We start from the raw sequence: 24,503 nt of genomic DNA, 5'->3' as shown, positions 1-24,503 counted from the left end.
CTGGAACTCACTTTGTAGACCAGGCTGGCCTCGAACTCAGAAATCCACCTGCCTCTGCCTCCCAAGTGCTGGGATTAAAGGCGTGCGCCACCACCGCCCGGCTTGTTTATTTGTTTTAAAGACAGGATTTCTTTGTGTTAATTTGGCTGTCCTGAAATGCACTCTGTAGACCAGACTGGCCTAGAATTCAGAGATCTGCCTGCCTCTGCCTCCTAAGGGTTGGGATTAAGGATGTGTACCACCACTGCCCGGCACATAATTATGTTTTGCCATCACTTTAAAGAAAAGAATATGTGCACTGTGGCATATTATTTATTGCCAAACAGTGCAACAGAACACAGAATTGCTAAATGGTTGTCTGCCTTGAAAGAAAATCCTACAGACAATAAGAAAGCATATTAGGAAATAACTACATTACAAACACATGCTGAGAGAATAGATTTGTTAGAAACAATTGAACAGGTTTGAGTTAGAAGAGCAACGTATAGTAGAACCCTCAATGTAAATTGGGAATACCCTACTAATTCTTTTACACATAGGTGAGTGCGTGTGTGTGTGTGTGTGTGTGTGTGTGCATGCATATGTGTATAAAACAATAAAAACCCTACCCAAATAATTCCAAAAGTTATTTTGGTAAGTCTAAATGAAAGTTCAAGATGATGACATAGGATGTCCTATTAATTGTCTTTTTTTTTTCTCTCTCTCTACAGGTGCGTATAACTGTGCCCAGCTAACCTTGTAAGATGAATTGGGGAGCATTCCCTCTTTTTTGAAACAGGTCTGTTGCAGAGTCTGATCACTGAAAGGTAGACAGACTCCATCTGTAATACTGTACTTGGTTCCTTCTTTTTTGTAGATTGTGGATTTGAATTAGTAATAGCCCCCTTTCTCCTGTGGTATATCCATTTTGCTTTTGAGTTTGGTTTTTTTGGGGGGGTAGTTGATACAAAATAAAGTTTCTTAGAAACGTATAAACTCTCGAATATTCTGACATAAAATACAGTTTCCTTGATGACTAGAAAATTTACTTTAATTTCCATTTTCTTATGCGTTGTACTAATCAGATTTTTCAGACTGTTCATTTTCTGGATTTTTTGTGTTTCTATGCTTGTCACTATTATGTCTTTCCTTCAACTTTGTTTCTGTGTGATCTGACATTTAAAAAGAATTAAGCTGGAGGCTTGCTCACTAGTAGTTAACCGATTTTTGAACTACATGTATTGAAATTTGAATTTTTTTCTCTGATAACTGGATCTTACGATTTTGATACTCTATTTTTGTTATTTTTGTATTTAGTGGTTCTAAATACATTGTCCTTTTCATGATTTTTCTATTGTGGACAAGGTTTCATATAGCACTTGCTGCTAGTCATAACTCTTGATCCTTTTGCCTCTGTCTCCCCAAGTGCTGAGTTTATAGACATGTACACTGCACCTATGTTCTGGCTTTTCGTTTCTAACTTTATTGCGTCATGGTTGGGGAACATTGACTAATAACAAAACTCAGTTGTAGTTATACCAACAGCAAGCAACTTGAAAATCAAATTTAGGACAAGGATAATTTATAATAAGATCAAATAACATATAATACATTTTAGTAAATCCAAAACATACTGTAGCTTTTGTTTGTTTTGGTTTTGGGTTTTCTTTTTCAAGACAGGGTTTGTCTGTGTAGCACTGGCTGTCTTGAAACTTGCTCTTAGAACAGACTGGCCTTGAACATTTACCCTGCCTCCGAAGTGCTGGGATAAAAGGTGGGGGGAGGGGCTTTGTATCAGCTCCCCATACTTTAATCATTATGGTTTTAGCTTAGTAGTATTTTATTGTCCTCATATTTTTTAGGGGAAAAAAACCCTTAGATTATTCATTCCTTAAAATAGTTGATTCTTTAGTTCCAGGGAAAGATTGTATAGTTTAAAAACACTTGTTGATAGTCAGCTTGGAGTATGTTTATTACTGGTCTTGTATGGCAAATCCAGCCTGTTCTTTTGTTTAATGACTCAAGGATTTATTAAATTATATATTGCAAAGCCTATTGCTAATTGTATTAATAAAACCTAAGTACAGAAATACACTCTACAGTTCTGCAACTGCCAATTAGAAAACATTGTTCTTGTTATATAAAGGCCCAGTCTTTTATTCTTGCCAATGTTTATGATGCATGGAGACCATTACTGTGTAGTATTAATATGTTTAGGAATAACAGTAATAGAAATCATATGTTTATGTAGGTAAGGTATAGCATGCAGTCACTATTAGCTACTTTTAGTGTTAGTGGGTAGGACGGTGATAGTGTTTGTAGTTAGTGTGACATGATGGCACATGACTTTAACCCTAGCACTGGGGAGGCAGAGGCAGGCAGATCTCTAGTTCCAGGCCAACCTGGTCTATAGAGGAGTTCCAGGACAGTTAGGACCACATAGAGATACTGTTTCTCAGAAATTCAATTAAAAATAATAAATGAAAACATAAATAAATGTTCATAGTTTGTTTGTGGTATTAAGTGTAGAACCCAGTTTCAAACATGCTAGGCAGTCATTCTACCACTGAACTATACATACACCTAACTCTGCACAGTTTATAAATAAGTACAAAGTGACAATATGTGATTTAAAAAACCAGACAATTAAGAAAAGAATTAGTTTGAATAAAGTAATTGAAAGTTAGATTACATTAAACTAAAAATGTAAGGCAGATAAAGTAGTTAAGCACCTGTAATTTCAATACTCAGGAAGTGGAGGCAAGAGGATTGCTGTTAGTTCAAGGGCAGCCTGGGCTATTGGATTATGAGACCCTTTTTAAACAATCAAAACCCAGCAGTGGTAAATGACTTACCTGGTAAGGATGGCTGCTGCTAAGTCAGATTACCTGGGTTCAATTCCTGAAAACCACATGGTATAAATAGATGACTAACTCATATGAGGCTGTGCTCTGACTTTCACGAGAATGTGGGTCTTGAATGTGCACTCACATGCATGTACTTAGAAACACTAAATAAATAATTGTAATGAAAAATTTAAAAACAAAACCAACAACTCAAAGTCCTTTTAAGTTCTAATGTACTAGAAGAGGTTTTATTTAGTTTTATTTTGAGAGGTAGGTTCCCTCGCTCTTTGAACTCTCCCTGTAGTCCAAATTCAGAGATCTTCCTGCCTCTGCCTCTCCAGTGCTAGATTTAAAGGCATGCACCATCACTTAGCCTAAGTTGTTGGTTGGCGGTTTGTTTTTGTTTTTTTCGAGACAGTATAGCCCTGACTGTCCTGGATCTGTACAGGTTGACTTCAAACTCTCAGAGATCTGCCTGCCTCTGCCTCCTTGTTGGGATTAAAGGCAGGGTATATATCATTCATTGAGAAAGGTACTCCCCTAAGTTAACAACTACCAAAATGACTAGGCCAGTGATTAAATGCTTGGTTCGTGAAAAGATTGGCAGAAATTACAGGAACAAAGCAATGTTGTAAGGGAGCCCTTTTTAAATAACACCAACATTTCTTTACCCTGCATTGTATTTGATGGAAAGTGACATTTTAAAAATTTTACCTACAATGGTTTTATTTCACGTATTCTTGTCTAATGTAATTTAAATTAATCTCCAGTCTATATTATATTTACATACTATCTTTATCCTTGTTTTACACACTCCACTCCAGTACACCTACAGCTAAAAACAGACATGTGAGTAGTATTTCTGTTGAAAATCTCAGCAAAAGTTACAAAGCAACTTAAAAATTGTCACTATGAAGTCAAAAAGGGTGAAACAAAGAGTTGTTATATTCGTTCCATTATTAGAAACAGTAGAATGTTATGGTAACAGTGGATTGGTCAATTACTGGGTGCATTTAAAGGGCGATGCTTTTATAAAGGGGAGTTTATTGCTTTACATATCTGAAAACAAGTGCAAAGCTTGTTCTGTTCCTGCCATCAGGCTAATCTTAAAAACATTTAACATAGTGTGGTATTGTTAGCCTATAAATATAGCTAAGTTCAGAGGATATTTTTGGCCAGCTCTTAATCTGAGCAGGAATAGGGGCTTTGGAAAAATAAGGGTTTTAGGTTTGTCATTTTAGGGCCAATTTTTAATAGATTATGATAGTCAGACTCTTTAAGCAAATAGAACCTTGCAATTACCAGTTGGCACACAACGGTTTTATGGAAAAACTAGTCTGTAACAAAAACTTGGACTTAATTCCTGAGTGAAACATACGGAAGTTCCAAGTGGGGCAGGGCAAGGAAAGAGGGAGGTAACAACAGTAGGCGTTTTTCTCATTGACAGAGGAGGGGAGCAAGATCATTTGAAAATACAGTAACCTGGTATAATCTGTTCTTATGGACTAGGGTTTGAATTGATGAGTTATTTATGTCTAAGAATATTTGTTTTGTTGAGTGTTGTTTTATAACATGTTACTAGTGATTTGGTTTTTAAAAATTTCTGTCTCATGGATGGTTTTGCTTTACTTACACATTTCCATTTTCTGTGGTACATTAAAAATCACGACTTTAAATTTAACATAGTGGCCGGGTGTGGTGACGCACGCCTTTAATCCCAGCACTTGGGAGGCAGAGGCAGGCGAATCTCTGGGTTCGAGGCCAGCCTGGTCTACAGAGGGAGTTCCAAGACAGCCAGGGCTACACAGAGAAACCCTGTCTTGTAAACCCCAGCCCCCCCCCCAATTTAACATAGAATAAACATCAAATACCTTTGTTCTTCTTTTCTTTCAAAATCATATTGAAGAAAAGGAGTAAAAATCCAGAGCCAAGGAACCCTGAAATGTACTTTTCATCAGAACACTTTGTCCTTGAATAAAGCAATCTGTCAGGGGAGAAAACTAAGAGAGTTAGTGAATCTGTGGTCATATACTAGAAACTGGCATCCTATAAAAGGTCATAGGAGAAAGAACAAAATGGGTGCCGTGGCAAGAAAGGGTGGGATAATGTTTGTTTAACTTTGTGATACTGTAGATTGAGCATAGGATCATATGCATGCTAGTCAAGGTACTCTACTTCTGAGCTATTTTCCAAGCCCTCTTTTTATTTTAATTTTTACTTCATTCTGGTTTTTTCCAGGTAGGGTTTTCCTGTGTAGCCCAGGCTGTCCTGGAACTTGCTTTGTAGACCAGGCTGGCCTTGAACTCACCGAGATCCATTTGCTTCTACCTCCCAGGTGCTGGGATTAAAGATGTGCACCACCCTCTCTTTTATTTTTTGAGGCCAAATTTGCTTTGTGGTACAGTCAGGCCTCAATGTCCCAAGTAGGTAGGATTAAGCTTGTGCCGCCAGACCTAGCTAGGGGGCAGTGTTTTAGGTGGCTTATAGTCATTCTGCAGGATATGATACTGGATCTGGAAAGTGTAATACTTTTTCCCCATTAAAGGAAAGCCTGACTGGTTGCATATTTCATCTTGTGTACTCATACTAGAAAGGATGCTTGTGACTGTTAGAATGCAAGTTCACTTCTTGGCAAAGCAGAACTTTTCTCTGGGGCTGAGGAAAGTCTTCCAGCTATCAAGTGTAACTAATTTAGCAACTTGTCTGTAAATGTGGACAAGCAAAAGGATCAATGCTTTTGAGGAAAAGCAGCAGTTTGGAAGAGGCGTCCAAAACATCCAACTGAGAAATGAAACACTAGGGAAGACAGTATAATGTTTGGTATAGAATAACCATTGGGGTCTCAGAAGTATCTGGGAAGGCATTTTGTCTACCGAAAAATTGAAAGATTGCTATGGAAAAAAACCTTAAGTTATTAGGAACCAAAACAGGATCTCTTGCTAGATGTGGTGGTGTATGCCTTTAATCCAGGTGGATCTCTAGTTGAGGACAGGCAGAGATAACATAATAGACCCTGTCTCCAAAATAAAACAAAAGATCTGATTTATGATGATCAAGTTAGCCAGTACAGAAAAGTTAGTAGAAAGGTAAATACATAGAGGAAAGTCAGGGGTTGGAGAGAGAGCTCAGTGGTTAAGAACACATATATATGACTTACAGAGGACTGGAATTGAGTTTTCTCGTTGGGCAGATCACTGCCACTTGTAACTTTAGCTCCAGGAGATCTCAGTGGGTATCTGCACTCACATGCTCATACCCATGTACTCACATACTAGTACCCACGCACATACATTCATAATTCAAAAGCAAGTAAGAGGAAAGTTATTAATAATAGAGGACAAATTTAGGGGTACTTATCCTGTAATAGACAGTCTAATGAGTGCTAGAGAAGTCAGCAGAGTGCACTTAGGAGTTTAAGGCAGGAAAATTGTCACCAGTTTGAGGCTAGCCTGGCCTGCATGAGTTACAAGCCAGCCTTTGTTACATAGACCCTGTTTCAAAAACAAAGACAGACTACAGAGAATAGAAGCCGGTGTTAAAGCTCAGTGGTAGAGCACTTAATCTTACATGGACTAGGTCTAGCTGGAATCAGTCTCTGGTTCTGAGAAATAAAGTGTATTAGCAATGTCTGAGAAAAGGTAAGAAATACCTAAGATATAAGAACTTAGATGGACCTTATGACATAGATATGTGTTAGGGTTTTACTGCTGTGAACAGACACTATGATCAAGGCAACTCTTATAAGGACAACATTTAATTGGGGCTGGCTTACAGGTTCAGAGGTTCAGTCCATTAGCATCAAGGTGGGAGCATGGCAGCATCCAGGCAGGCATGGTGCAGGAGGAGCTGAGAGTTCTACATCTTCATCTGAAGGCTGCTGGGAAAAGACTGACTTCCAGGCAGCTAAAATGAGGGTCTTATAGGCCACACCCACAGTGACACACCTACTCCAAGAAGGCCACACCTTCTAATAGTGCTCCTCCCTGGGCCGAGTGTATAAACCATCACAATAGGTAATGCCAGCCACTAGGAAGACTGAGAGGCAGGAGGATAGAAAGTTAAAGCCTGCCTGGCATGATAGGGTACGTTAAAGGCTGGTTTGGACAACTTAGTGAAATTGTTTCAAAAGGTGGAAAAGAGTGAAAACTCAGTGGTAGAACATTTGCTCTCTGTTGAAGGTCCTTGAAGTTTCTAGTGCCAAAAATCCAAGAAAATGTTCTTTATTTAAGAACATTCTTCATTTTTTTTTATAGTTTTTCGAGACAGGGTTTCTCTGTATAGCTCTCACTGTCCTGGAACTCATTTTGTAGACCAGGCTGGCCTTAAATTCAGAAATCCGCCTGCCTCTGCCTCCTGAGTGCTGGGATTAAAGACGTGTGCCACCACACCCAGCTTACATTCTTCAAATCTTGATTGAAGGATCCACTGAGTGTACATGTTAGTTGAAAAGTGCTTGTTATAGTGATCACTGTGAAAATAAATAAAAACTGATTATTACTGATAAATAAAAACTCAGTGATAGCAGTGAAAATAAATTAAAAACTGACACACCTTTAATCCCAGCACTCAGGAGGCAGAGGCAGGTGAGTTTGAGGCCAGCCTGGTCTACAGAGTGAGTTCCAGGACAGCCAGGGCTACATAGTTCATTGTCTCAACAATTAAGAAGGATAGCTGACTTTGTGGGTTAACCTAAGAGAAATGAGAATATTTGGAGAAATGATGGCTGGCTAGTATTGAACAACATGGCAAGATTTGGGAACAAAGTCTTTTTTAACTTCAGAGGGAAGGTATTAATTAGATTTTTTTTTTCTTTTTGGTTTTTCGAGACAAGGTTTCTTTGTGTAGCCCTGGCTGTTCTGGAACTCACTCTGTAGACCAGGCTGGCCTGGAACTCAGAAATCTGCCTTCCTCCGCCTCCCAAGTGCTGGGATTAAAGGCGTATGCCACTGCACCTGGCCAAATTAATTCTCTTGAGTGTAGTAGTGAAAAGACTAGTCAGCCATAACATTTTATTAAATCAAGGTTTTTGGAGGACCATAAGCAAAAAAAAAAAGTGATTTTGCATATTAGCAATGTGAATATCTAAGAATCCTTTTGATTTGTCTAAGAGTAGTCAAAGAATTGTGTAGGTATATGAAAATAGAACATAGCCATGCATTTGAGTCCAGCCTGGACTGATTGCAAGACTCTGTCTTTCTCTCTTTCTAGAAAGAAAATTAAAGAAATAATAAAACAAGTAAACTATCCAAAATTCCTAATTTAAGACTTGGAAGTACCATTGCTTTTCCTATTGACTTGGTGGGGGTGTTTATGTTGCCCTGTTTTAAAGATTGGAAGAAAAGAAGTTTGGGGGGGCATTTCCTGGGTTTTACCTAGTTTAATATTTCTCTCTTTCTCTTTTTTTAAACGGTTTAGAAAAATTTATTTTGAAATTTAAATGAAAGGAAAATTTAGCGATACCCCCCTTTTTAAAAAAGATTTTATTTATTATATGTGAGTACACTGTAGCTGTCTTCAGACACACCAGAAGAGGGCATCAGATCTCATTATGGATGGTTGTGAGCCACCATGTGGTTGCTGGGATTTGAACTCAGGACCTTTGGAAGAACAGTCAGTACTCCTAACCGCTGAGCCATCTCTCCAGCCCTCAATATTTCTCTTAATACTTAATTTTTTTCATTTTGAATTCTTTCAGAATCATGACTTTTGTACCAGCAGGGGATATTTTTCCAAATAGGGGTGACAGTCTCAGAAGAGTTTTGAGAGTGTTTAAGACAAGCAACAACAATGTTATTTTTTCATCTGTATTTCATTGTGGTGCTCTGAAGCATTCTGTTTATTTGTCTAGCTTTTGGGGGGGGGTTGTTCGTGCTCCCCAGTGCACACACTTCTGTGTTGTTGCCCTGCCCCTTTTAACCACCCTTACTTAATCCCATTTTTCTAAGTAGTTTCCATTCTAACAGCACAGTTTCATTTTCATTGTCAGAGGGGTTGTAAAGCCCTAGGTATAGTGATTTCTGCTTGTAAGGACAAATTGTGTTTTTTATAAACTTGACTGAGTTTTGTAATGGCCCTCTTCCATGTTTGCTCAAATGTTAAATTATGATAAGAAGATGAGAGTAACAGCAAATAATTCTGTCCTGGCATACTGGGTTCGTATTGTAGAGTCCCGAATGTTGGGGAGCTGCTGAAGTATTCTGAGCCCAGGGGAGTGCCCTGATCAAAGCAGTGGAAGGAGGATTAGTCACAGATAGCAGGAATGCCTCAGACCTTGGCACTAGCTCTTAGTCTTTCAGGGTCCCTAGTCATTTGTTATGGGAGTGGTAGAAAAGCAAGGCCACTTAAGAGGCTATTTTCATGCCTCAGGGATCAGGAAGTATGAAGCTGAGGGACAATAATAAGACTGGAGATAATAAGGACTAGGATGGATTGCTGAGGAGTCCTGTGGAGAAGTAGTTGACAAGATCTGAATGTGAGTGGGGAAGAAGGAAGAGAGGAGAGTGGCCTAAAGAGTCCTAAGTCTGGTGGAAGCAGAGGTGCTGCTCTGAGCATGTAGATTCTGGAGGTCTGTACAAATGATACTTGAAACCAGGGGAGTGGAGAGAAAACAGTAAGAGAAAGGAGTAAGTATACCAGACTGAGGCCTTGCTCTGTTGTAATGTGAAGGGAGTAGGGCAGCTACTGCTTAGAGAAGGGGAGGGGAGGGAGCTAAGGTGGCACTTAGAAAAGAATAGGCTGAAATGAACTTAGAATCAGTGGAATTGATTATCTGTCAGAGTCTAATAGAAAAGCCAAGGAAGATTAGAGCTGAGTAAAGTAAAAGTAGTTGCTTTACAAGTTGAGAATTTTTAGAGTTGGGTGATAATTAGTCTCATACAGGGAGACTTGACAGATGTCCCTTAATGTATGTGTCCCTTTTGTTACCTTAGTTGCCTTAATTTCATCTAACATTTCCTTATGCTTATAAGGATAACATAGATTTATCATTTTGCAATTGCTTTTTTTTTTTAGAAAGAGAAAATAATTATACCCAGAGTTGACTTTAGGGAGTGGTAGTGACAGTTATTTTCATGGTTAAACCATTTTTTATTTATTAATCTAGCCATTTGTTTTAATTTCAAATAATTCTTACCACAAACATAGCCATTTCTTGAAAATGAATAGAACCATTGCTAGCACATTGAAAAAAAATTAAGTTTTGGGTTTCTCATGATATTTCTTTAAGGACTCCGTGGAATTTAGCATATCCAACTAATAGGGGTTGGACTCTTGGTAAAGTGACTCTTGCATAAATAAGCATGAGGACCTGAGTTTGCATCCTCAACACTTCCATAAAATCTGGGATGAGGTGGTGACAGACCAGTCACTGGAGCTCATTAGCCAGCCAGCCTAGCCAAGTCAGTAAGAAGCCTTGCCTCAAAAAATAAAGTACAGATGTGGATCCTAGAATCATATCTTTAGGGTTCAGTGTATAACCTGAAGTGACCATAGAAGCCAAGGTAGCAGACAGCAAACAGGGCGAAAATGAGAGCTTAAACTGGAGATGGGGGAAGAGGGGATGGGGATAAATACAGGAAGGATGTTTGGAAAAGCCTTGGGGAAACCTAAAAAATAGTTTAAAAAACAAACAAAAACAAAGTGGAGAGCAATTGAGGTTGACCTCTAACCCTTGTATGCACACCAAAGCCCACCTACCTATATGACCATGCATGAATTCAGTACATGCAAATACAATTCAGTACATTAAGCAAGACATAAAATAGCCATGGTTAACAGGATACTAAGAAAGATAACAACATGCTCTGGAAGTTCTGAGTAGGGAGGGCACACTTCAGGCTATTGTGTATATGTTGGGATTGTAGGGGAGGACATTTACAAGGAAAGAGCTCTGCAGACAGAGGCTAGGTCTTCAGCATATTTTGTGAGGTTAGACGTGTGTGTGTGTGTTTGTTTCTTTCTTTCTTTTTCTTCCTTTCTTTCTTTCTTTCTTTCTTTCTTTCTTTCTTTCTTTTTCTTTTTCTTCCTTTCTTTCTTTCTTTCTTTCTTTCTTTCTTTCTTTCTTTCTTTCTNTTCTTTCTTTCTTTCTTTCTCTTTCTTTCTTTCTTTCTTTCTTTCTTTCTTTCTTTCTTTCTTTCTTTCTTTCTTTCTTTCTTTCTTTCTCTAACAGTCTTGCTGTGTAGCTAGGTTAGCTTAGAATTTGGCAATCCTCCTGTCTGTCTTTGAGTAGTAGAATTACTGATGGGCCCTAGTTTACTGGGAGGGGTTGGTATGTTCTGGCATTTTTGTTTATTGGAGTACGTGTGCATGTGTGGTGGTGAAAGGTACTTGGGAGAAAGTTGGGAAAGATAGTGATGGAAAGGTGGTTTGGAGTTAGAATTTAAGATAGTATGAGCTTGAACCTTCATTGAACAGAGAAACGATGCTTTAGAGAAATTACATTTGTGTTAAATTTTTCATAAGCTTATAGTATTTACTAACAAAGGACTAAAAGTCAAAGTAAGATGTGTCTAATAGTTCCATTTAGTTTGAATTAGAAAGTAGAGATGGGGAAAGTGATGAAGAGGTTTCTGCAGTATTTATAACATGGGCAAATAAAATCTGTGACGTCTGATCTTTTGAAATACTGATCAAATGATATTAGGTGGTACGTTACTTGATGTTAAGGGTTTGTTTGTTTTTGGCTAAAGTAGGAAAAGGAGAATTAAGGTCATTGGGATGTCTTAAAAGATCCCAAGGGAGGAGGATAAAGTGGGGCCTTAGGAAGTTCTGTGTTCAGGATCCAGAAATCTGTTGGTAAGCCTTCCTGCTTCATCTATTTTCTCAGGACATTAAGTTGAGTTGTTTGTTTGTTTGTTTGTTTGTTTGTAAACTTGACTTTACTAGTCTAAGCCAGAGTAGGAAAATGACCTTCCTCAGTTCCTGTGTTAGCAGCCTAGACCTAGTTAGTGATGGAGGCAGGCCGAGAGTGAGAGAAAGGGATGGTGAAAGGAACATCTAACTGATGTTTGCTCATGATTTCAGGTTTTCAAGGGTAAAAATTTTATTTTATTGGACTAAAAATGTACTTACTGTTTTTTTTTTTAAACCATTTCATAGCTAGTTCCAATCACCTTTGGCCAAAAGAGTTAAATACACTCTGAAAATTGAACCAGCATAAATGAGAGGATTAAGAAAAGTGCTTACTATAATTGTATTTACTATAATCATGGATGTTGTGATTCTATGATTGTTCAGTATAGTGTTTGAAAGACTGCATAAGTTTAGAGAAGTAATGCAAAAACGTGCGCAGAAATTTTCCATGGCAGAATGAATTTGGTTAAACCTTTAAAAAATCAGTTGCTGGGCAGCAGTCACTTACACATTTCATCCCAGCACTTGGGAGGTAGAACAAGCAGGTCTCTGAGCTCAAGGCCAGCCTGGTTTACAGAGTGAGCTCCAGGACAGCCAGGGCTACATGAACAAAACAAGTAGTTAAGTAATCTTGTGAGAGGATGATGTCACTTACTCACATGACAGTGCTAGGGTCCTGAAAATGCTCTATATCTTGATCCTGGGTAGTGACTAAAGGCTTTTGGGGAAGGGAAGGGAAACATAAAAATCCTGTTAAGTAACCCAGTTTGGCCTTGAATATTTAGGGGGTTCTCCTGAATTCTAGGATTACAGGTGTGTACCATTACAACTAGGATGAAGGTTTTCCATCTATGTGAACATTTACCAACATGTGTGCACTTAGATCTGGGGCACAGTGACTCAGTGGGTAAGATTTTTTTTTTAAAGATGTGTTTCTTTGATTAGCCCTGACTGTCCTAGAACTCATTTTGTAGACCAGGTTGGCCTTGAACACAGAAATCTGCCTACCTCTGCCTCTGGAGTGCTAGTTTTAAAGACGTACCACCACTACCCAGCTCTGAATTTATTTTTATTTTATTAAGACAGGGCCTCACTTATCATGTAGCTAAGACTGATTTAGAGCCCTCTGTATAGCCCAGACTGATCTCTAACTTGTGAGTGTCCTGCCATAGTCTCCCAAATACTATGATTATAGGTGTGTACTTGGCATGTATCTCAATTTAAAATGAGCCTGGATAAAGGTGATCCTTTTGATTTATATGTTTATATTAGGTAGATGTTCATCTGTTGTATAACTCAAGCCATTCAGAAATGAAAATGTGACATTAACAAAAGGATACCAAAACTAATACTGGCTTCCCTTGATTTAGGTGTTCTGGCTGATGAGAATTTAAAGGCCATGGATGAAGATGGACTTGAATTACAACAACAAGCACCAAACTCATTTTTTGATGCAACAGGTATATTTGGGTTGCTGTACTTTTTTATCTACCATATTGGGAGGTTGTTATGGCTCCAGTTGCTAAACTCTCACATTGTTAGTCATGCTTGGATTTCAAAATCTACAAATGGAAAATGAGCACATTTATCATTCTCTTCTTAAATTGGGCCTTTTCATAAGGAGCTTTAATATTCTTGTCAGTATAAATTGAATATTCTTAATTTGAAAATCCTAAATGCTCCAGAATTTAAGAGTACTGCCATGACACCACAGTAGAAGAAAGTTCCATACCTCACATCATGCCATGGGTTGAAGTAAAGGCACATGCATATGAACAAGTAATGTGTAAAATGACCTTTAGGCTATATATGTAAAACATATATGAAAGAAATGAATTTCACATTTCTACTTGGATCTCTACCAATGATACATTATGAATGTATGAATATTTTAAAAGGTGAAAAGTCTGCTATGCTAAACACCCCTGTTCTCAAGCATTTTGTTCTAGTTTTTTACATAGCCTCTAAAATCCAGGTTGAGCCTTAAATTCTGTATCCTTTTACCTCAGCCGCCTGAGTTCGAAGACGGCAGGTGTGTGCTACTTTCCTGGCCTGTCCTGGTCTCAGGCATTTTATTTACATAAGGAATATTCAGTCTCAGACAACAGTAATATCAGCCTCTTAGTGTTTTCTTTAGTTATTATCTTCTTGCTCAGTTATGAATTCTGTTCTTTTTCTCTTTGAAAAAAATATTCCTTGACTACATCCTCGGCACTTGATTCTCCTGTCATGTAGTCTCTCGTCTCATATTTAGTTGGCAATGACATTTATTCCTTACATCAGAATACGTACCACACATGTGGATTATGTGATTTACACATTTTCTCTCACCCAACTGGTAAGGTCTAACCCAGGGTCCTCCACAGCCTGACACTGTCCTCCGTTCACAGCCTTCTCATAGGTTCCCTCAAAGAGTCTGTACAGGAAGACAGTTGTGCTTCACTGCCCAGCGTGCGCAAGGGTAATTTGTAACCCTGACGTGGGGACAGCTCAACTGTCTTTATTAGAAAGTATTAACTAATTTTTCATTCATCTCTCAATGATCAGGTTGTAGTATATTAAATAACAAGTTCATCAGAAAGTGAACTATTTATATTTAGTAGGGGAGGACATCATTTTTCATAGGATAGGCTTTCAAGTTTGGTGATTTCCTTTTGATAGTGATAGTTTGTAATTCTTTATTAGAACATGAAGCATAATTATTGTTCTTGGAAGAGAAACTAAGGAGAAAAATCCACAGTGTGTATTTGCTCTTACTTGTGACAAGGAAACCTAGCTAATGTCCTGAGTGGTAGAGTGAAAGACTGTTTCATTTTGGTCCTGATTAGCACTTAAGGTATTTGTTTATCTTAGCAAGTCACTAAATCTGTCAGGGCCTCCCTTTTTATGTCATAATCATAATGAAATGTCTCATTGCAGTTTTTCAGAACATTTCCCATATACTCCCATTTGAGGGTCACAATCTTGTACAGTATGCATGGCACATACTATTCTCATTTTCTGATTTTCTCATTTTCAGTGACTTGCTCATGATCACAAAACTATTCATTGTTGTCTAACCCTCATCTGTGATTTACATTTTTTGCTTGTTTGTTTGTTTGTTTTTTGAGACGGGGTTTCTCTTTGTGTCCTAGAACAGCTTTGGTCTGTAATTCACAGATCACCTGCCTCTGCTTCTTGAGTGCTGGGGTCCTGGCAGTAAAGCTGTGGGCCTTCACAGAGACCATGCTATCTTCTGTTTGTTTTGCTATTGAGTGTTTGGGTGGGGAATGTAGTGATTGAATTAGGTACCTACTTAGATTTAGCTTGTTCTGAAAACCAGGCAGAAACACGCATCTTCTGAAGACTTTGGTTTTTTGACTTTCTTTGTTCTCTGGACTGGCAGCCAAGATACTAGATTTGTTGTATTTCTCATAAGGATGTATAATTTGTTCCATTTGCAGCATTTATTGAGAGCAATATTAACTGCACATCATATACTGTGCAAACTATGATCTTGGTTAAGTCATTTAATCTCTTTAGACAAAAAATTGACTTCACCTCTTGTCATTCTTTTTAACTAAAATGGACTCTGGTTTCTTGTATTGTGAGGAGCTGCTTTGGGGAGTGAGGGCAGGGAAGTGGCTAAAAAGAATCCAGTACCCTGCTGAAGTTGTGGTTAGGTTCCTTCTGCTACCTACCTTTGTCCCACTGCCGCTCAGCAGTGCCACTTATACACTGTCTGTCCACAGAGACACACCAAATTTTCTGGTCCTTCTTTTTGTGTATACCCTGGTCTTATGTCCCAGAATAGAGATCAAATTCTAAAATTCTGTAGTCATAGGTAGAGAATGTTCATCATACCAGAGCAAAAGAAGGATGTGAAGGAAGTGAAGGAAAAAAATGGAGTCATAGGAAAGATGGAAATAAGAAAAAAAAAAATACAAGTTCAGGGAAGGGAGGTAGAACAAGAAGAACACATATAACAAAGAAAACTACCGGGTGTGGTGGCACACACCTTTAATCCCAGCGCTCGGGAGGCAGAGGCAGGCAGATTTCTGAGTTCGAGGCCAGCCTGGTCTACAAAGTGAGTTCCAAGACAGCCAGGACTATACAGAGAAACCCTGTCTCAAAAAACCAAAAAAAAAAAAGAAAAAGAAAACTGAGCTATCTGCCACCCATAGTTACATTACTTTTTATAATCATGCCTCAAGTAACTGAATGAGTATCAGCATGCCCAGAGTTTTACTGAGATTTTTCTTTGTTTCAATTGTATTATTATCATAGATTTTTCCTTATCTATTGATTTGAGATGAATATATAAGAGTGTTCTAAAAAGTGTCTTTCTAATTTTATTTAAAAATAGGTTAAAGGGAATCTAAATGTTTGAGAAAAGTGAGAAGCTACTTTTTGGGAGAAGTTGAACAATAATTTTGCTGGTTGAAATATTTATTTAGTGCTGAAATTCATGATTTTCTTTACTTACTGTCTTAGCTACTATTTTGTTGCTGGAAAGAGACATCATGAACAAGGCAACTCACTGAGAAAGCATTTAAATTGGGGACTTGTTGATAGTTACAGAGGTTTAGTCTGGCATCATCATGGTGGCAGGTGCTGAAGTAGTAGCCAAGAGCTACATCTTGATCCATAGGCAAAGACCTTTACATTTTGATCCACAGGCAGAGTTAGGAGGAGGAGATAGACACACACACCTGCATGCACAAATGCACACTAGGCCTGCTGCTTGACATAAGCTTTTGAAACCCCAAAGCCCACACCTAGTGACACACACCCTCCAACAAGTCTACACCTCCTAATCCTTATAATCTGCTCGAAGACATTTAAATATATGAGCTTATAGGGCCGTTCTTATTTAAACTACCACACTTAGGAGTTTGTTTATTTTTTAGGAGCTGGTGCTACACACATGGATGGTAATCAAATTGTTGTGGAAGTTCAAGAAACGGTTTATGTGTCAGATGTTGTGGATTCCGACATAACCGTACATAACTATGTTCCTGATGACCCAGATTCAGTTGTAATCCAGGATGTCATTGAGGATGTTGTTATAGAAGATGTCCAGTGTACAGACATCATGGACGAAGCAGATGTATCGGAAACAGTCATCATCCCTGAACAAGTGCTGGATTCAGATGTAACCGAAGAAGTTTCTTTAACACATTGCACAGTTCCAGATGATGTTTTAGCTTCTGATATTACTTCAGCCTCAATATCTATGCCAGAACATGTCTTGACAAGTGAATCTATACATGTGTCTGATGTTGGTCACGTTGAACATGTGGTTCATGATAGTGTAGTAGAAGCAGAAATCGTCCCAGATCCTCTGGCTGCTGATGTTGTCTCAGAAGAAGTGTTGGTAGCAGACTGTGCCTCTGAAGCAGTCATAGATGCCAACGGGATCCCTGTGAACCAGCAGGATGAAGAGAAAAACAACTGTGAGGACTACCTTATGATCTCTTGTAAGTTTGGGGGGAGTATAGTGTTTCTCACAGGTACTTCTGAAGGCTGTTTATCTAACGTACACCAGGGGTGAAACTAAATGTCCATTAAATTAAATGTATAAAAATACCTTGTCCAGGTGTGATGATACATACCTTTAATCCATCACTTGGGAAGCAGAGGCAGGCAGATCTCTATGAGTTTGAAGGCAGCCTGGTCTATATAGTGAGTTCCAGGACAGCTAAGGCTACTCATAGTGAGACCCTGTCTCAAACAAAACAAAACGACATACATCTCTGTAAAATGAGTTTTGGTTTAGAGTCTGTAAGGTGACTGAAATTTGTGAAGAGTGAAATAGTTGACGTGTTTCTATATAAAGATGTGATAGAAAGAGGGTGTCTTCAGTTATAGAAAGACAAACTGCAACTTTGAAATAATGAAGGATGTCATTTGGCAGGGAGGGATAGACACACACACGTGCACCAGCTTTCCTTAGTGTCCTCAAACAACTTGGAAAGAGGAAAGACACATGACCAAACTACTTATATTCTTGTATACTTGTATTCTTGTATAGGAAACAAACTACTGGTCAGAGAAAGCCTGAAATATGAACTTAGGTTCTTGGATACTTAATGTACTTTGTATGAAAAGTACTGTTTATGGAACAGAATGGGAACGAACATAGTACTGCAACATGATTTCAAGCATGATGAATTTATTAGAGCACTGAAGCAAACTAAGGTGTTTTGGTGGCATACCTCCAACTGTTTTAAGTTGGCATCTGGGAGAATAGATGTCTTAAAACATTTCTTGATACTACTTTCAGATATCAAGTTCTAGGTTAGGTAGACTACAGTTCTAACCCAGTATAAATTCTTACTCCTTAAGGCACTAAACTCCCATAAACAAGAACTGGCAAATTAGTTATAAATTTGCCCAGTTGTTTTCATATATGAAATTAGTATACCATATAATGGAGTCTACCAGCATTTTATAGAAAACCATCTTTTTAAAGTTATTGAGATATTCTCATCCTGGTATGTGCATATCTGTAATCTCAGCACTAAACAGGCTGAGGAAAGAGGACTTTGAAATAAGCCTGGGCTGCAAAATAAACTACCATCTCAACAAGTTATGATAGGACTTTTGAAATACATGGTCTTTGTAAAAAGGAAGCCTTTATTTAGCATGTATTTACAGGACTTTGTTTACATTGCTGTAGGTGCTCCAGTTATTGATGAGTCCTAAATACATAAAGTAGAGAAAGTCATTGTTCTAGGGGGCAGGGCTTATAGTCTACTGTAGGAGGGAGGTTACAGAGTGATGCAGAGTTGTGACTGAATTCTTGTGAAGACTGGAGTAGCCTACCTTTGTCAAGGATGAAGTTTAGCTTTCCAAGATGAAGGAAAAGGGTATGGGTGAGTGGAAGACATTATGTTTTACAAAGGGTTTGGGGATTGAAGGGGTGGCTCACTGGGTTAGTGTTTACCATTTAAGTGTGGGGAATGGGATTTGGAGCCTCAGAAACCTTGTAAAATCCAGGCAAGCATGGTAGCCAACAGTGATCTTAGTCAAGAGGCAAAGAAGCAGGTTCCTTGGGAGCAAGCTGACTAAGTAGACTAGTGGGAATGAGTGAGCTCCAGGTTCAGAAAGGCCCTGCCTCAATAAATAAAGTAGACAGCAATCAGAGGGACAGACCTGATACCAACTTTGGGTCTCCACACACGCATGCGCACATGCACACTCTTACACTCATGCATATCACATGTATTATAAAAAAGGTAGCCATGTTTCTTTGTGTGCCTGTTTGTTCATATATGGTTTCCGTCTTGGCCTTTCCTAGAAACTTAAGATGTGCTGACATCTCTGTACTTCATTCCTTGTAATGAATTTCCACAAATAGAATTACTGGGTAATTTAGGACCAGTGAGATGGCGCAGCAGGCAAAAATGTTTGTGTCTTGCCGTACAAGCCTGATGGTGATCTGAGTTCAGTCCCTGGAATCCACAGTGGAAGGAGAGAACCGAGTTCCCAAAATTTCCCTCTCTTCGCACATGTGCTCCCAATACATAAACAGACACACAGAGAATAATACAAATTTAGAAAAGATGAGACATATTTACAAGTTTGGTTATATTACCTCAATGTTTTATTTAATATAAGTCCTCTGGTATTATAAGATTATCTATTTTGTTTTGTATTCTAACCAACACAAGGCAGTATTTTTCTTTTTAAGTTTTTGCTGGTCTGTAAGAGAATATGTGATGTAGTTTATTTCAATTTTAAATTTATTTTGTAATGTAATCCTTGTAGCAATAGAGATTAAGTGAACAAGAGACTAGGGATAGACAGTAGTTGAAGTCTTTTTTCACATAGAAAAAAAGAGTACCTCAAGTTGGGGTTTGGTAGTGTAGTTCTGTAATCCCAGAACTTATTCCGTTCTAGGGCCAGGAAGACCTGTCTCAAAAACAAAATGACAATAAATATCCCAAAGACCTTAATAGATCAAGGAGAGTTGAAGTTGAGATTAGAAAATAAAATGGATGAGAGTTAGTCTCAAATGAGCTGGGTGGGACTTGGATGGAGAAAGATAATGCAGAGATAACCTTAAGGTTTCTAGGTTGCCAGATTGGGTCATGATAATCATTCAAGAAAGGTAGTAGGTTTTGTGGGGGTAAGAATGATTTAGGATTTGCTAAAAATATGAGGTGCTTCCTTGTTGGAGACAGTCTCATACTTGTTTTCTAGGTAGTTGAAAATATAAATTTGACATTTTAGAGTGAGGAGAAATTGGTTAGGTAACAGATAGAAAGTATCTCATAGAAGTGGTTGGTGTTTTCTAGAGAATGCTTGTAGAAAAAGAGTGTTAACTATGTGATGTAGTTACTATGGACTTGAGTGATATGTGTGTAATGCTTATATATTCATTCATTCATTCATTCCTGGGTATCTACACGAAGGAAGGATTCTGTACCACAGAGACCTACATGGCAAAGTTTACTGCTGTACCATAAGAGCTAAGAAATAAAACTAGCTAGATGTCCACTAGCAGATGAATGGATAAAGAAAAGTTGTAGAAATATAGTGGTAGCTCTTCAGCTGGAAGAAAAATGAAATAATTGCAGGGAAATGCATGAAGCTAGCTGACACACACATCTTGTTAAGATGTGTGTGTCAGACTCAGACAAATAACTACATTTTCTCTCATGTTTACATTACAGATTGAAATTTGTGTATGGAGTAGGTCATAGGTCATAAAAGTAGAAAGGGAGGGGGCTGGCGAGGTGGCTCAGTGGTTAAGAGCACTGGTTGCTCCTCCAGAGGTTCTGAGTTCAATTCCCAGCAACCACGTGGTAGCTCATTACCATCTGTAAAAGGGACCTGATGCCCTCTTCTGGCATGCAGGTATACATGCAGACAAGCACTCATAAATAAAATGAATACATAAAAAAAATAGAAAGAGACCACGAGAAGGGAGGACGAGCTTTTGTGTGTGATGGGGTCTTTCTATGTAGCCCTGGCTGTTCTGAGGCTGAAACTGTTTATGCAGATATCCTGCCTCTGCCTCCTGAGTGCCTGGATCAAAGGTGTGAGTCTCCACACTGATAGGTATTTTATGTATATGATTTTTTTTACCTGCATGTATGTGTGTGTGACATATGCCCATAGAAGTCAGAGGAAGGTATATTGGGTCAGCTGATTGTGAGCCACTGTGTGGGTGCTCTTAACCACTGACCCATCTTTCTAGCCCCAAGGACAAATTCTTTAGGGAAATGGAAGGGAAAAGGGAAAATGGAATACATATGCCATGAAAGCAGAAGTGGGGACTACTTGGAGAGAGGAAGGCAGCTAGCAACAGTGGGTCATAAGGGAGTGGGGTGGATAATAGTATTATGCCTGTGTATGAAATGCCATAAGGAAACCCATGGGTTTGTGTGCTAACTTGACAAGAGTGTCAGTATAGATCTTTGGTATATAAAATGTTGTAGGCATTTGAAGTTAGCTTAGGCTACAAGGTCTCATTAGAAAGAAGAGAAGGAGGTAAGGTGAAATGAAAATTGAAGGTTTCAGAAGACACGGTAACAAACTGAGTCTTTAACACTACGGAGGATACAGAGAATGCCATAAACATGTGTCAGCCACTGAGAAGAAAGACTCTTGGTGGGCATTAAGGATATTGGTATTTAGATTATTGGTATTTAGATTATTGGCATTAAGGATATTGGTATTTAGATTAGTTTACCACGAGAGAGTGGGTAGGAGATGGACGAATTGAACTATAATGGGTTGAGAAATTAGGGGTAAACACTTTGTATAAGCCATTATGGTTAGTCAAGGGACATGAAGCAATAGTATGGCTTTTGCTGGTTAGTGAATGTATCTCAGACATGCTTATGGGTACAGGGACAAACTAATTAATGGACAGGGCCAGTTTGACAATAAAGGCTAATAGGTGGAATAAGATGCAGAGAAGAGGAAGGGACTGGTGTTTAGGGTCACAGTGGAGAGCTGTTAGTTGTGTCCTAGGCAGAGAGATAAAATGTTAGTAGAATTGAGAATCCTCTCTAAAAGACAGAAGATTAGAGGAATGTTTGGGTGTGACAGCTGTTTTCCCTGTGGAACATCTTCATCTACTGTCTTAGAGTTTTACTGCTGTGAGCAGACGCCATGACCAAGGCTTATAAAGGACAACATTTAATTGGGGCTGGCTTACAGGTTCAGAGGTTCAGTCCATTAGCATCAAGGTGGGAGCATGGCAGCATCCAGGCAGGCATGGTACAGGAGGAGCTGAGAGTTCTACAGGCAGCTAGGATGAGGGTCTTATAGCCCACGTTCACAATGACACACATACTCCAACAGGGCCACACCTTCTAATAGTGCCACTCCCTGGGCCAAGAATACATAAATAATCATATCTACCAATACAGAATAAGAATAAGCCAAAGCCACAGGATAGTGATAAAGGGTTGATGGACATGGGCTAGTTTAAGAAGCAGCCAGCTGAAGAGTGAAGATACTCTAGTATAAAAATTAGTAAATCATTAGTAAGATACTGCAGTATAAAGATAATAAAAATAATGCTTTTATTTTAGTTTAAAAGTTTTAGATTTATTTTTATGAGTATTTTGCCTGCATGTACATATATGTACACCATGTATGTGCTTGGTACCCACTCTGGTCAGAAGGGGCATCAGTCTCTTGGAACTGGAGCTATGATGGCTGTTAGTATGCTGGGAGCAGAACATGGATTCTCTTTAAGAGCAAGAAGTACTCAACTGCTGAGCCATCTCTCCAGCCCCTTTAATTTCATTTTAAATATTTTATTTGTGTGTGTGTGTGCGCGTGCTTGTGCCATGGTGTCTGTGTAGAGGTCAGAGGACATCTTGTGGAAGTCTGTTCTTTCCAGTAAAAGTATCTTTTATTTGCCTGGTGTATTTGTCATTTGGGAGGCTTACTGCTCCTGTCGGCTAGTCTAGGTCTAGTCTTGAAAGCTTCTAGCCTCCATACAATCTAATCTAGGCCTGGAATGTTTTCAGCCTCTGAGACTTCTGAATAAACTCACCCTTTCTAGTTCTTTCTGAGTTCTGATTGGCAAGTTCAACTCAGCTGTTCTGGCTCAAATTCCTCTGCAAGCTGAGTGATTCAATCTGGCTTCTCTCTTTTGTCCTGAATGGTTCCACTTGGCCTCATACTAACTTTAGACAGGGTTTCTCTTTGTAGTCCTGGAACTCACTGTGTAGANCAGGCTGGCCTCGAACTCGGAAATCCGTCTGCCTCTGCCTCCCCCTCCCAAGTGCTGGGATTAAAGGCGTGCACCACCACCGCCCGGCATGTTCTAATTTTCTTGCTCCTTCCTCATTCTCTAGCTCCTTCTGTTTTTATATGTGTCTAGCTTGTTCTTTTCTTCAGTCTGTCTCTGTAAAACTCCAGGTAAAACTGCCCCCTCCTCCCTCTCTGGGCTTCTCTACTCTATGGTATATTCTCCGTGAACTCTACTGTATCCTGTACTGTACTCTCCTTCCTGTACTGTCTGTCTCTCCCTTAAATAGCTTCCCTTTCCTCTCCTCGAGTGTTGGGCATATCCTATTCTACCAAATCTTTCTCTGATTCGTCACTTTTTCTGTCACCCAATTATACATCACTTTCAAACATGGGTGCTTCCTTCTATAAACTAACTTTACCTTCATTGTTTGGGATTAAAGATGTGAACTAAGGGTATGTCTGTATTCTGGCCAGAGGGATTAAAGGTGTGTGCTAAGGGCTGAGCCATATCCTAACAAGACATAGGTTCAAATATCCTGTAACAATTACTATTGTCCAGGTTCGAAGCATAGAACATGGATTGTTAGCCTTAATGGTGGCCTTTGCCCATTAAGCCATCTTGGCCCAAAACGCTATTTTTAAATGCCAGTGCCAGATTTTCTATAACAAGACTAGACAAGTCAGCACCAACGTTAGAGGAAATAGTTGGCTATCTCCCAGATTGTGAAGGGGACAGCACTCGGGCTGCTTTCTGCTTTCTGCCCTCTGGCTTTCACCCTTCTTGTCCTCTAAGGGTTTACCAAGGGGTAAGGCTTGACTTTTATTGCTCTTTTAGAACACCTTTAGAAGACAAATTTTAAAATGGATAAGTTTAGTGGTGATTGAGACCAGCTATAGTATTGCAGAATCCAGGCTATAAAAATAATTCTTATTTATATTTAGATGTCTTTTAGGTCCTAGGGTTCTGATTGAAGTCAGTATTAATGGCCCTGAAAAAGTAAATATGGGCAGAAATAAACGTATTTGAATATATTTTGACATATTTTAATGTTTTATATGTTAAATATATTCAATATTATATTCACTCTATTCTTGTTAAAAGATATATATTAAAAGAAAGTAAAGCTACATTTAAATTAAACAGTTATCTAGGCTCATGTTCTTCTTTCTTTTTTTTTTGGTTTTACAAGACTGGGTTTCTCTGTATAGCCCTGGCTGTCCTGGAACTCCCAGGCTGGCCTTGAACTCAGAAATCTGCCTGCCTCTGCCTCCCAAGTGCTGGGATCAAAGGCGTGCACCACCATGCCTGGCTTAGGCTCATGTTCTTGTCCTATTGCTATAATATAGAGATTGTGCCTTTTGTGTTTTTTTATTGTACATTTTTGTCTATTACGTCTATTGTATGTTTATTGTACATTTTGAACTTTTCACCCTTATCATCATCATCTTTTCTCTTCAAAGTAAAGAGAGATAATATTAAACAATCCACTTTTGGAATCAAGCCATTGTAACGTGTTGGAAATTATTAGTGTTTTTTTTTTTTTTTTTTTTTTTTTGGTTTCTACCCTCTTGCAAAGATGGTTCATAAAGCTGTATTTTAACATAAAATCTATATTGACTTCAGAC

At 38.7% G+C, this 24,503-nt stretch overlaps 1 protein-coding gene across 9 annotated transcripts in view; it reads left to right on the top strand.

Moving 5' to 3' along the window:
- Zfx (zinc finger protein X-linked) overlaps positions 1-24,503 on the top strand; it is a 49,893-nt gene that overhangs the window by 9,325 nt on the left and 16,065 nt on the right. For 5 of the 9 annotated variants that reach the window (XM_029473154.1, XM_029473147.1, XM_021153304.2 and 2 more), the window contains exons 2-4: positions 711-778; positions 13,046-13,135; positions 16,565-17,134. In XM_029473154.1, coding sequence (XP_029329014.1) covers positions 13,075-13,135; positions 16,565-17,134 — 631 coding nt within the window. In that variant the 5' untranslated portion in view covers positions 711-778; positions 13,046-13,074. Of the gene's footprint in view, positions 1-710; positions 807-13,045; positions 13,136-16,564; positions 17,135-24,503 lie in introns of all 9 variants that reach the window. The other 4 variants (XM_029473155.1, XM_029473150.1, XM_029473151.1 and 1 more) reach the window with 2 other exon arrangements.

The sequence above is a fragment of the Mus caroli genome, chromosome X (assembly GCF_900094665.2).
Source record: "Mus caroli chromosome X, CAROLI_EIJ_v1.1, whole genome shotgun sequence".
NCBI lineage: Eukaryota > Metazoa > Chordata > Mammalia > Rodentia > Muridae > Mus > Mus caroli.
Note: the sequence above shows the minus strand (reverse complement) of the source record. Positions and strands in the feature narration are given on the sequence as shown.